This window comes from Sorex fumeus, unplaced genomic scaffold, assembly GCF_029834395.1.
Source record: "Sorex fumeus unplaced genomic scaffold, SorFum_2.1 ptg000005l, whole genome shotgun sequence".
In the NCBI taxonomy this organism is placed as follows: Eukaryota; Metazoa; Chordata; class Mammalia; order Eulipotyphla; family Soricidae; genus Sorex; species Sorex fumeus.
This window is the reverse complement of record NW_026606062.1, coordinates 10,764,934-10,777,559: the sequence shown is the minus strand read 5'-3', so window position 1 is coordinate 10,777,559 and position 12,626 is coordinate 10,764,934. Positions and strand designations below refer to the sequence as shown.

Here is a 12,626-nt window from a genome sequence, read left to right as displayed (position 1 = left end):
GACTGGGGGTGGGCAGAGGCGGTCGGGAGGAGACGGGCTCAGGAGGAACCCGGCTGTGTGACAGTCCCAGCCACACCCTCAAGAAGGCCAGTTTCAGGCTTCACAGCTGGACGTCCCCAAGCCAGAGCTGCAGGACTCAGCCCAGGCCTGCTGGGGGCTGGCCACTGTCACAGGCGGCTGGCCAGTGTCATGGGGGGACTGGCCAGTGTCATGGGGGGCTGGCCACTGCCACAGGGAGGAACTCAGTAGGAGCAGAAAACCCCCTGGCTGCACCCGCCACCTCCCACCCGATGGTGACCACGGGGCCCTGGTGACCAGCTGGTCTCTGCTGTCTCTGGGGTCCAGGGACCAAACCCAGCGCTGGGCGGTTGACTGTGCCCACTGCTCTGGGCATTCAGGGAGAGCTTCTCACCTGCCGCTTTAGGTCTTCCGCCTTGGAAACGTTTCCTGGCATGACGTGTTTAACCCCCTACAGTCGGAGGTTGGTACCTTCATGCGTGTGGAGGGAGGGTGGTCTCAGCATGGTTGTGGCTGGTTTTGGAGGTCTTCGGCTGCCAGAGCTCTGGTACTGGCAGAGGAACAAAGGCATGCGGGTCCCGGGGCTGAGATCTCCACGCCTGCTCGGATCGGGGCTGAGCATCCTCCACCCAGATCCTCCAAATTCCAGCAGGCAGGGGTCACACCCACCAACTGGCCCCCTGGCGCCGTGTAATCCCATCAGCGGCCAAGACTCAGAGACCATAAAAACTAGCTCCCGGAAGACATCTTATTATCTCATTCCTACTTGGGACAAACTGGCAGGCTACCGAATGTAACTTTGCCCACACGGCAGAGTCTGGCAAACTCCCCGTGGCGTACCCAATATGCCAAATACCAGTAACAATGATGGGTCTCATTCTCCTAAACCTGAAAGAGCCTTGAATGTGGCACTTTTTCAAAAATCTCAGGGCTGGGACAAAGGAGACGTTACTGGGGCCTGCTCGAGGCAATCGACGAACAACAGGATGATCGTGATCGTGACCGTGAGTCGGAGGTCGGGCCCCAGTCCGCGGTGCTCAGGGCTGCTCTGCTGTGCAGGGGTCATGGGTGATGCGAGGGCCATGGCCAGGAACACACGTGGGGCCCAGCACGGACGGCCACCACCTCCCTGACTTCAGCTCAGTCCTGAATCCCCTTCTCGAGTTCCCGTCTGCTTCCTAAGCATCGGCTATGTAAACGCGATGGCCTGTACTGCCACCTTGACACCCAAAGGAGAGAGCGTAGGAGGGAACGTGCCTGCCACAGAGGGGTGGGGGTGGCAGGGAGGAACACGGGGGACACTGGTGGTGGGGAATGGGCACGGGTGGAGGGATGGGTGCTCGAGCATTGGGGTTTTTTTTGTGTCTTTTTTTTGCTTTTTGGGTCACACCTGGCAATGCACAGGGGTTCCTCCTGGCTTTGCACTCAGGAATCACTCCTGGCGGTGCTCGGGGGACCCTATGGATGCCGGGGATCGAACCCTGGTCGGCAGCGTGCAAGGCAAACGCCCCTCCCGCTGTGCTATTGCTGTAGCCCCGCTCGAGCATTGTTTGACTAAAACATAATCCTGAAAGTCTGTAAGTCTGTAACTGTATCTCACGGTGATTCATTAAAATAAAAAAGAAATAAAAATTTAAAATTAAAGTATCGGCCATTTAGAAATGAGACGGGTGGAGGGGGCACTTTGGAACCGTGAGGATTCCGGGCGTGGTGGTGGGCCGATGCCTTCCCCTGCACCGTCTGGAGGAGGTCGCAGACCCCGCACAGCCCGAGGTGTGGCCCTGGCGGTTATTCTCCAGCAGTGGGGACAAGCCCTGCGATCACAGATAAGGAGATTTCCAAGGACCGCCGGCCCAGGTGCCAAGCACACTTGCCTGTGTTGGGCCCAGTCGACCTGACAGCCCAGCTTACAGATGGGTAAACTGAGGCTGCGACCCTGAGGCCCCTCGTCCCCGGCCAAGAAGCTGCAGGTGGGGCTGGAGCGATAGCACAGCGGGGAGGGCGTTTGCCTTGCATGCGGCCGACCCGGGTTCGATTCCCAGCATCCCAATGGTTCCCTGAGCAGTGCCAGGAATAATTCCTGAGTGCATGAGCCAGGAGTGACCCCTGAGCATCTCCGGATGGGACCCAAAAAGCAAAAAAAAAAAAAAAAAAAGAAGAACCTGCAGGTGCGGGGGCCGTGGGGGGCTGCAGAGCCGGCCGGCCTGGGGTCTGCTCGGCCGTTCCCCGCCTCACGTCCCCACCCAGCACCCCCCAGCCTCCCCCCACCCCACGCCGTCTTGGCGTCCCCCGCGGTTGCCGTGGAAACGGCTGCGCAGGCGCGCGGCGCGGGCCGGGCTCTGCGCGTGCGCGGCGTCCCCGTTGCTAGGCGACGCCCCGGCCCGCATCTGGCGCTGCATCCTGGAAGCGCTCGCCCCGCGCTGCTCCGGCGTTGGCGAGGGAGGGAGAGTCCGAGCGGGCCCACTGCGGCCTGGACGCCCGAGTGACCAGCCATGTCCAACGCGTGAGTGACCGGCTGCGGCCCCGGCCCGCGCCCCGCCCTGCCCCCCTCACTCCCGCCTTGGGGCTGTGTTCAAGTTTCAGCAGCTGGAGGAGTTTCAGGCTCGGCTCCTGGTCCCCCGAGGGTCAGAGGTCAGACGCGCGGACCCCTCCCCTGCCCCGGGATGCCGCCTCTGGGGCACAGGCAGCCCCGCGCGGCCCACCGAGGTCTCATTCATTCATTCATTCATTCATCCATTCAGGACGGTGCAGGCCTTGGGGCTAAGTCATCACTGTCCCAGGGGTCAGGACCCCCAGTTTGGTGGTGGTGGTGGGACTCGGGGAGACCCCGGCCCATCCCCGCTAACTGCCGGGCATCGCGGTCCTTCGTGTGACCTTCAGGGGGGCTCACTGGGGTCTGCGGAAGCGCCCTGTGCAGAGGAGGGGGCCGAGGAGGGGCCCCGGGGACACCCCACCCCCCACCCCACGACAGGCCTCCCTGCCACCCATCTTCAGAGCGAGCACTGGTGGTTGGCAGGGGCACTCGGGAAGCTGTGGGGGTGCCCGCAGGGGTCTAGGAAGTGGAGCTGGGGCGTGGGGGCGTGTCCCCACCCGCAGAGGCTAGATCAAAGGAACGAAGAATGTTCTGGAAGTGGCTCGCCGACCACGGAGACCCTCTGGTGGCCTCACCGTCCTTTTGGCCACCGGGAAGGCTCAGGGCATGCATGGGTGGGCGGCAGGTGCTGGGCTGCCCTGCGGCTGGTGGGTGTCCCGGAGAGGCCCGGCAGGGCTGGCACTCATGCTGGTGATTCCTCCCACCTGGCCAGGTCTGTGGCAGACTCAGCCGGGGTGCGGGTCAGTCTGCACCCCAGTGCAGGGCCCCTGGTGGACGGGCCACTCAGCATCTGCCTGGGCTGCGGCTTGGCCACAGTGTCATTCCACCAGGATTTTGTTTGGGCTTTTAAGCAACGCCTGACAGTGCTCAGGGAGCACCCTGTTGGAGCTTGGGGGGCCTTATGGGGTGTTGGGGCTCAAATCGGGCCGACAGCGTGCGAGCCGTTGCCTGACCCTGGCCCATCTGTCCTGCGGGGGCTTCTGAGACCCCTCCAGCTCTGCCGTGTCCTGCTCCTCGGCCACTGATGGACAGGCCCCATTCTCAGTGTCCGGCTGCTGGGCACACACCCAGTCTCTGGCCATCAGCGTTTCGAAGTGCCGCCTCCTTGCCTGGTTTCTGTGCAGGGGTCAGTGGTCTGACGCGGCTTGTGCAGGTAGCTGTCCACCGTCTACCACCTGGCCTGGATTCTGCCCCCTCAGAGGCACTGGCCCTCTTGGTCTGGCTGGGGGACCCTTGGCTAAGTGGAGACGTCAAGCTAGAAACAGAAGTGACCTGTGACTCCTCCCGCAACGCTGTCCCGGCCGGTGGAGGACGACACCTCACTGGGTGGCCAAGGGACAAACTGAGCTCAGGGGGAATGTGCCGCTGGGACCTCCCACCCAGGAGGACGTCCAGGCGTTGGTAAGCCAGTGACGTGCATGGCGTCCTCGTGCCCTTGTTGGTGTGGGACCATGCTCAGAGCTGGGCAGGGCAGCTGACAGCCAGGTTCCTGCCTCCCTGGCCTCTAGCTGCCCCCTCCCCTCCCCTGCTTGCTTGTCTTTGAGGTGAGACCCCCAGAGTTGTCAGGATACCCCAGATGCCCGGGCAGATGGGGAATTCAGCTTCGTTGCGGTTGTTCTTTCATGCACTCGTCCCTGGCCAACGGCCTGGTTTATTCCAGAGGGAGGTGCCCAGTGGGATTCTGGCTCTCCGATGTGTTTGACAGAGTTTTTCCTTGCACTGGCAATGTGTGTTTTTACGTCCTGCTAAGTTTGGAGGAATCTGGACTTGCACCCAGTGGACGGGGGCCCAGAGGCCAGATTCTGGAGCTACACCTGGGCAGTGCGCGGGAAGAGGAGGCAAAGGCCATTTTGGTTCTGGATCTTTCTTCCCTGAGCCCCATCACATCCGTGCCACGGTCAGTATCCGCCGCATGAGCTCCGGAGTCAGGATGCCGGGGTGAAATCTCATCCCTCCGTCAGGGCGATTGTTGGATAACGCTTTGCTACTCCCGCAGGGAGCTTAAGGTCTATTGAGCCACTCCGACAACAGAGCCACTGAGGCACAACCAATAATCCTGTCTTGCTTTTCTCTTTCCTTTATGCCAGTTGTAGGGTTTATTTAGCAATGTCCCTGACTTCTCCAGGCCTCAGTTTTCTCATCTGTAGACTGGAGTAATAATAGTAACAACCAACTCTGAGTTGTTAAAGATTAGGACTTAACGTATATAAAGTGCTGGGAACAGTGACTGACATGACATGAAAGCAAACAGTTACCACCACCACCAACGCCTTCATCGGCATCGCCACCACAGCCTTCACTGTCATTACTGCCGTGGTGACCACTTTTACCCCCACCCCCACCATCACCATCACCATCAGTATCAGTAGCAGTATCACCGCCACCATCACTCCATCAGCACCACCATCAACACCACCACCACCAGCAGCACCGCTGCCACTCCCGTCAGCACCACCATCACCACTTTCACCACCGTCACCATCATCTCCATCACTGTCACCACCACCATCACCATCAGTATCACCACCACCATCACTCCCATCAGCACCACCATCACCACCATCAGTATCAGTATCAGTATCACCGCCACCATCACTCCCATCAGCACCACCATCACCACCATCACTATCAGTATCAGTATCGCCAGCATCATCACTCCCATCAGCACCACTGTCACTCCCATCAGCACCACCATCACCATCAGTATCAGTATCAGTATTGCCGCCAACATCACTCCCATCAGCACCACCATCGGCACCTTCACCACCGTCACCATCATCTCCATCACTGTCACCACCACCATCACTCCCATCAGCACCACCATCACCACCATCACTATCAGTATCAGTATCGCCAGCATCATCACTCCCATCAGCACCACTGTCACTCCCATCAGCACCACCATCACCATCAGTATCAGTATCAGTATCACCGCCACCATCACTCCCATCAGCACCACCATCACCACCATCAGTATCAGTATCAGTATCGCCAGCATCATCACTCCCATCAGCACCACTGTCACTCCCATCAGCACCACCATCACCATCAGTATCAGTATCAGTATTGCCGCCAACATCACTCCCATCAGCACCACCATCAGCACCTTCACCACCGTCACCATCATTTCCATCACTGTCACCACCACCATCACCTCAGCGCCGCCAGCAGCGAGGGTCCGCCTGACGCAGGCAGGCCCCGGTGCAGGCAGGCAGGCACACTGTGTGTGCTGGCATTTCTGCCTGTGTGGGAACAGGACTCGCTGGGGGGACTGAGGCAGAACCCCGGGATCCCCATGGGAATCAGGGCAGGCCTGAACTTCCCCACTGGGAAACAAGAAAACCTGAGTCAGTCTTCACAAGTCCAGCTGCAGAAGGAGCCAAAACCCCGGTCCAAAATCTCAGCGACCACAGCCGTCGCCGGAACCCCAGCCAGAATCCTCCTCTGCGTCTCTGACCAGTGAATCCCCCGTTTGTTAAGAACTGAAGCCTGTTCTCAGCCCCTTAGAAACAAGAAACAAAGGATGCTTCCAAAGACATTTTTTGAAGCCAGTGTTGCATTGATAACCCATCCAAACTAGGAAGTCACGTGAAAAACGAGGGCACGAAGCGATCTCTGATGCATGTAAATGCGAACATTCAGCAAAATTTCAGGAACTCAGATTTCCCCCTGCATTACAAGGCCCACGCATCATGATATCGGGGTGGGGGGTGGGGGGTGGGGAGGGGGGTTAGTCCGGAGAGATCGGGAGGCTCGAAAATACCAAATCTATCAGCACACGACGCTACTGCAATTACCCGGTGCCAATAAAAGAATTGATATCAGAGGGTGTCGATAGATGCTGAGAGAGCGTTTCCTGAGACTCACACACATTTATGATTAAAAACCCTCAACAGAGAAGGGACGGAAGGGGCAGAGCTCAGCAGAACACAGGCCAGCTAGTTGAAACATCCAGCTAATACCCTACTCCGTGGTGAAATAAAAAATCCTCCTTTTCAATGAGGAAGAAGACAGGGTTGTACACTCTCACTCCTTGTGTTTAACTTGGCGTTAGAGGTCTCAGCCTGAGCAGTTGCACGGCAAAAGGAGAGACAGGAAATCGAGAGGGAAAAGTAAAAAGTGAATCTTCCATGATTTGCAGATAATATGATGGTGTGTGTATGTAGGTCCCAGCAAAGCAATTAGAAACGAGTACAGCAAAGTGGCTGATGACAGAATCGGTGTATAAAAAAATCTGTTTCATTGCCCTACGCACAAAATGACACTTGGAAAAAAGGAAGAGACAGTTTTAGTTATAATTACATCCAAAAGAACTAAATACTTAGAAATGAGTTTAGCAGAGAAGCTTGTTTTGTTTTTGCATTTTACTTGTCAGATGCTAAGTCGTCTCTGCTGTGGAGAGATTGCCAAGCTCTCTCACGGGCAGAGCCTGGCAAGCTCCCCGTGGCATATTCGAGATGCCAAATACAGTAACGACAGCAGGTCTCGTTCCCTTGACCCTGAAAGAGCCGCCACTCGTTGGGAAAAGACGAGTAAGAAAAGGCTGCTAAAATCTCAGTGCTGGGAAGAATAGAGACGTTACTGGCACCCACTTGAAGGAATTCGCCGATCAACGATCAAAGGGGCTGACAGTGATCCAGTGATACTTGTCAAATAAATTTAACAAAGACTGGTGTAATTACTTTGACAAGATATTGTTCAAAGATCTAGGCCAAGCCATGAGAAGAGTTAGAGCGCTTCCCGCCGTGGGTGGGAGAATGATGAATTCAGACTGTTCATCTCACCGAATCCCTTATCTAGATTCAGTGTAATCTCATTTCAATGAACTGCCTCGAGGAAATGGAACAGAAACGCTAAAGGTTTCCATGGAATCACAAAGGGCTTGACTAGTAAAACAATTCCCAAAGAACAGAGAAGAAAAAAAGGAAGGCACGTGTCACCTGACTTCCCAGGGTGTTATGAAGTGACAGCGATTCAAACGGCGCTTCAGTGGCTGTCCCTGCCAGAATAAATATAGACCCTTGAGGTGATGGAACAGAACTGAAGAGCCGGACGTGGGCTCTGAGATTCAGGGTCCAAGACTTCGTTGGAGACAGGGAAATCCGATGGTCAGTGAAGGTGGGGAGATGGGGTGTTCGCAGCCACCCAAGAATGCAACTGTTCTCTCTAAACCCCTCAGACACGCGGGGAAACACAGTCACTGCCTAATTGCAGCTCCCCAGACCACAGAGTACGCAGAAGAAAACTTGTGTGAAACATTTCTGGAGATCAACGTTACAGGGGCCTCTGGGGATTCCGCCCTAACTGCAAATGAATGCAAAAACGGGGGCCGGAGAGAGTACGACGGGTAGGGTGCTTGCCAGGTTTGATCCCTGGCACTGCATGGGGTCCCCTCGACCCCACCAGGAGCGATCCCTGAGCACAGACCGAGGAGTAAGCCCTGAGCAGTGCCAGACATGACCTAAAATCCAAACAAAGTAACTAACAAACAGAAAACATACAATATATATTTATATATTTAACTCACATTGAATATAAATATTAAATACATATTATGAATATTAAATACATATATCTATTTGGGATGGAGTGATAGCGTAGTGGGTAGGGCATTTGCCTTGCACGTGGCCAACCCTAATTCAGTTCCTCCGTCCCTCTTGGAGAGCCCGGCAAGCTACCAAGAGTATCCCACCCGCACGGCAGAGCCTGGCAAGCTCCTCATGGTGTAATCAGTATGCCAAAAACAGTAACAAGTCTTACAATGGAGACGTTACTGGTGCCCCCTTGAGGAAATCGATGAACAATGGGAGGACAGTGCTCCGGTGCTTTGGGTCACACCCAGCGACACACAGGAGTTACTCTTGGCTCTGCACTCAGGAATTACCCCTGGAGGTGCTCAGGGGACCCTATGGGATGCTGGGAATTGAACCCAGGTCAGCCGTGTGCAAGGCAAACGTCCTCCCTGCTGTGCTATCACTCCAGTCCCTAAAATAAAATTTTAAAAGAAAAATATAAACAAAACCGGGGAAGGAAATGGGAGGAGATATTTGTGCCCCAGCATCTGGCAAGGGGTGACGGTACAGGGGCCGCCGGGAGAGACAGCCTGGAGACCCCGCGTGTACGAGGGTGTAAACTCGCTCCATCAGGGGCCCGTGCTGAAGGGCAGCCCGGAGCCATGCCCATGCCCCCATGCCCTGTGGGAGAGGCTGGCCATGCTAGGGGGCCCTCAGGCCAGTGGGGAGGGTCAGGATCTGGGCTCCATCCCCGAGACCCCATAGAGTCCCCCGAGTCTCACTAGGAGGGATCGAGGGATCCCGAGCACTGAGCCAGGGGTCATCCCTGAGCACTGCCAGGAGTGAGCCACAGCCAAACCCCTCAAAAAAATAAAAGAGGAAAAAAGAAAGAAAGCTCCATGCATGCACCTGACGTTGGTTGCAGCATTGTTTGCTAAAAGGAAGAACAGGGAAGCCCCTGAAGAGTCACTGAGCGATTGGATGGGGCAGGGGGAGTGATCAGCGATTGGACGGGGAGGGCAGGAGTGACGGGGATTGGATGGGGCGGGCGGGAGTGATCGGAGATTGGAAGGGGCGTTTGGGGGGCGTCAGGTCGTGGCTTTGGCACTGGGGCAGCAATGAACCTTAAGTTTTCATCCATCTCTCTGATGCTTTTGTGTTTGGGGGCAGATGTCAAGGAGTGGGGCTACTGCGTCCTAAGGAAGCTTTGTTTGTTGAAAAGGTTCTCTTCGGCCTTCCATGAGGCTGAACAGATGCCGTCCACCCGCAGTGAACGAAAGCCGCTTCCTGCCTTCCCAGAGGTGTTGCCGGGTTCACCTCTCCCCCATCCTGCTCAGCATGTGAGATGATGATGTCTCACCTTAATTCTAATGTGCATTTCTCCGTGTCTCACCTTCATTCTGAGGTGCATTTCCTTGTGTCTCACCTTCATTCTGATGTGCATTTCCCTGTGTCTCACCTTCATTCTGAGGTGCATTTCCCCTGTGTCTCACCTTCATTCTGAGGTGCATTTCCCTGTGTCTCATCTTCATTCTGAGGTGCATTTCCTTGTGTCTCACCTTCATTCTGATGTGCATTTCCCTGTGTCTCATCTAACATATGATTTGCATTTCTCTGTTCATACGTGCTGAGGAGCACATTTCACCTGCTGACTGGCGTCTGTCTGAATATCCTCTCCGAGGGTCTCTTCATCTTCTCTCCCTATTTTTGTTTTGTCTGGGGGGGGGGGGTCACACCTGGCGGTGCTCAGGGCTTCCTCCTGGCTCTACACTCAGGGGTCACTCCTGGTGGCACTTGAGGGGCCATGTGGGGGACGGGCACGGAACCCGGGTTGGCCGCATGTAAGGCGAGTGCCCGCCCGTGGGACTCTCTCTGGCCCCCAGTTGTCAATGGGTCATCGGTTTGCTGTTGTTGGGTTTTGTGAGTGCTTTATCTGCCTTGGATTTTTATTTGGCGTGTGGCGTGGCTGTTCCCCCCATTCAGTCAGGGAGGGCACCTTTTGCGTTTCATGCCAGTTTCTCTTGGCACGTGAGAACTTCTCCGTGTGATGTCCTCCCCTCGGTTTTCTTTCATTCTTATTGTCCTTGCCAGTGGAGTCACATCGGTGAAGACGGAACCGCACCTTCCACCAGAAGGCCACCTCTGACCTCCGCACGTGGAGATCTGCTTCTGGTGCAGCCAGGAATGTGGCGGGTTCTGCTTCTGTTTTACTCAGGTTCTTGGTGCACTCTGTTGCAATCTCCTGGCCTTTGCTCCACTCTGAATTAACTTTCACATATGGTGATACTACCTCCACGGCCCAACCCCCGCCACGCTCCAGGCCACTCTCCAGACCGTGCGACACATCATAAAACACTTCCTACCCATTTTCCATAATTACCACACCATGTTTGATGGGCTTCAGACAGTAGGCAACAAATCATGTCACTGTCACTGTCCTCCCGTTGATCATCGATTTGCTCGAGCGGGCCCAGTAACGTCTCCATTGGAGACTTTGTTGTTACTGTGTCTGGCATATCGAATAGATCACATGTAGCTTGCCAGGCTCTGCCGTGCGGGCGAGATACTCTCGGTAGCTTGCCGGGCTCTCTGAGAGGGGCGGAGGAATCGAACCCGGCTCTGCCAGGCTGGCTGCACACAAGGCAAACGCCCTACCGCTGTGCTATCGCTCCAGCCCGCAACAAATATAGAGAGAAATATATGTGTGCATGCGTGTGTGTGTGTGTGTGTGTGTGCCACTTGGAGAGCCTGACAAACTACTGAGAGTATCCCTCCCGCATGGGCAGAGCCTGACAAGCTCCCCGTGGCGTATTCAATATGCCTAAACCAGCAACTATAACAGATCTCATCCCCCTGACCCCGAAAGAGCCTCCAGTCGTTGGGAAAGATGAGTAAGGAGAGGCTGCGAAAATCTCAGGGCTGGGAGGAATAGAGACGTTACTGGCGCCCGCTCAAGTACATTGACGAACAATGGGATGGCAATGATACAGTGATATGGTGCTACGCTTGGTTTCTTTGGTTTATTTATCACTTTTGCTTGTGGCTAACCCAGTTTTCCCAGGATGCTTTGCTGAAGAGACCGTCTTTGCCCCCCCTCCCCACACTCCCCCCTCCCCCAGCCTCTCTGTCCGTACATCTGAGGTTTCACGTCGGGGCCTCAGTTCTGTGCCCTTGGGCCCAGGGCCCCTTTCCTGTGTCACGCCCTTTTGATCACTGTGGCTGCAGTAACATATCACTGTCTCACTGTCATCCTGTTGTTCATCGATTGCCTCCAGCAGGCCCCAGTAACGTCTCCTTCGTCCTAGCCCTGAGATTTTAGAAAGGGCCACACTCGAGGCTCTTTCAGGGTCAGGGGAACGAGACCCATCATTGCAGTAACGTAAAGTCAGAAAATGCAGTTACCTCTGCATCTTGGTTTTGAGAGAGGAGTTTCGTGGTGCTCAGCTCGCATCTCTCGGGTGGGCCTAATGATGCGGCTGCGTGGCCAGGGCGAGGGTCCACGAGGGTCTCTCCACGTGCTCCTGGAGTGGAGAGCTTGGCTGATCTGATCAGACCCCAAAATCACAGGCGCGATCGCGCAGGACACAGGTGGCATCAGAGCCTCTGGCTTGGGCGTCCTCCGCACCTCCCCGCACACACACACACACACAGGCGGTAAAGTCACATTCAGCCATCTCAGCGCCCGCCGCCCTTCCTCCCGGGTGGGCTCTGCTGACACGGCCGTGGGCCCTCGGTGTCCCCGCAGGATGTACGATAAGATGTGGCACCAGACCCAGGAGGCCCTCAGCTCGCTGCTGGACCACGAGTCGGAGGTGATCGACCCGCACACCAACCAGGTCTTCATCTTCCAAACGCTGGCCACCTACTACATCAAGTACGTGCAGATCTTCCGGAACCTGGAGCACGTGTACGACCAGATCGTGCACCCCCAGAAGCGCCTGCTCATCCGGAAGGTGCTGGACGGGGTCATGGGCCGCATCCTGGAGCTGAAGAACGAGATGGTGGAGCTGGAGCTGAGCGAGTTCCATTATTTCGACGACATCCTGCAGGACCTCAAGCTGGAGCCCGTAAGTGCTCGGCCCGCCCTCTCGGTGGCTCTCCAGCCCGCGGGGGCAGCCGGCCAGCAGCTGCCGGACTCGCCGGACGCTCGGGCAGGGACTCACTGTACGGAGAGCTGAGTTTTTGTTTTCGGAAAGGGAGGATGTTGTGTTGGTTTGGGGCGGGGCTTTGGACCACAGCCCACGGTGCTCAGGGCTGACTCCTGCCTCTGTGCTCAGGGCTGACTCCTGGAGGGGGCTGGGGGCTCTCTGGGGTACTGGGGGTTGAAGCCAGCTCCGCTGCATGCAAAGCAAGCACCTTTCCTGCTACACTTTCTCTCCAGACCCTAGAGTGGTTTTATTGTAGCACTGTAGCGCTGTCTACAATGAAGCCACTCTCAGGCAGGCACCAGAAACATCTCCATTGTGAGACTTGTTGTTACTGTGTTTGGCATATCGAATACG

General features: G+C 56.1%; 1 protein-coding gene across 1 annotated transcript in view; it reads left to right on the top strand.

Annotated features, from left to right (window-relative positions):
- Positions 1-2,461: 2,461 nt before the first annotated feature.
- IQCA1 (IQ motif containing with AAA domain 1) overlaps positions 2,462-12,626 on the top strand; it is a 106,898-nt gene continuing 96,733 nt past the window's right edge. Inside the window, exons 1-2 of the mRNA XM_056121563.1 lie at positions 2,462-2,521; positions 11,870-12,191. Of these exons, the coding sequence (XP_055977538.1) occupies positions 2,511-2,521; positions 11,870-12,191 (333 nt within the window). The 5' untranslated portion in view covers positions 2,462-2,510. The remainder of the gene's footprint in view (positions 2,522-11,869; positions 12,192-12,626) is intronic.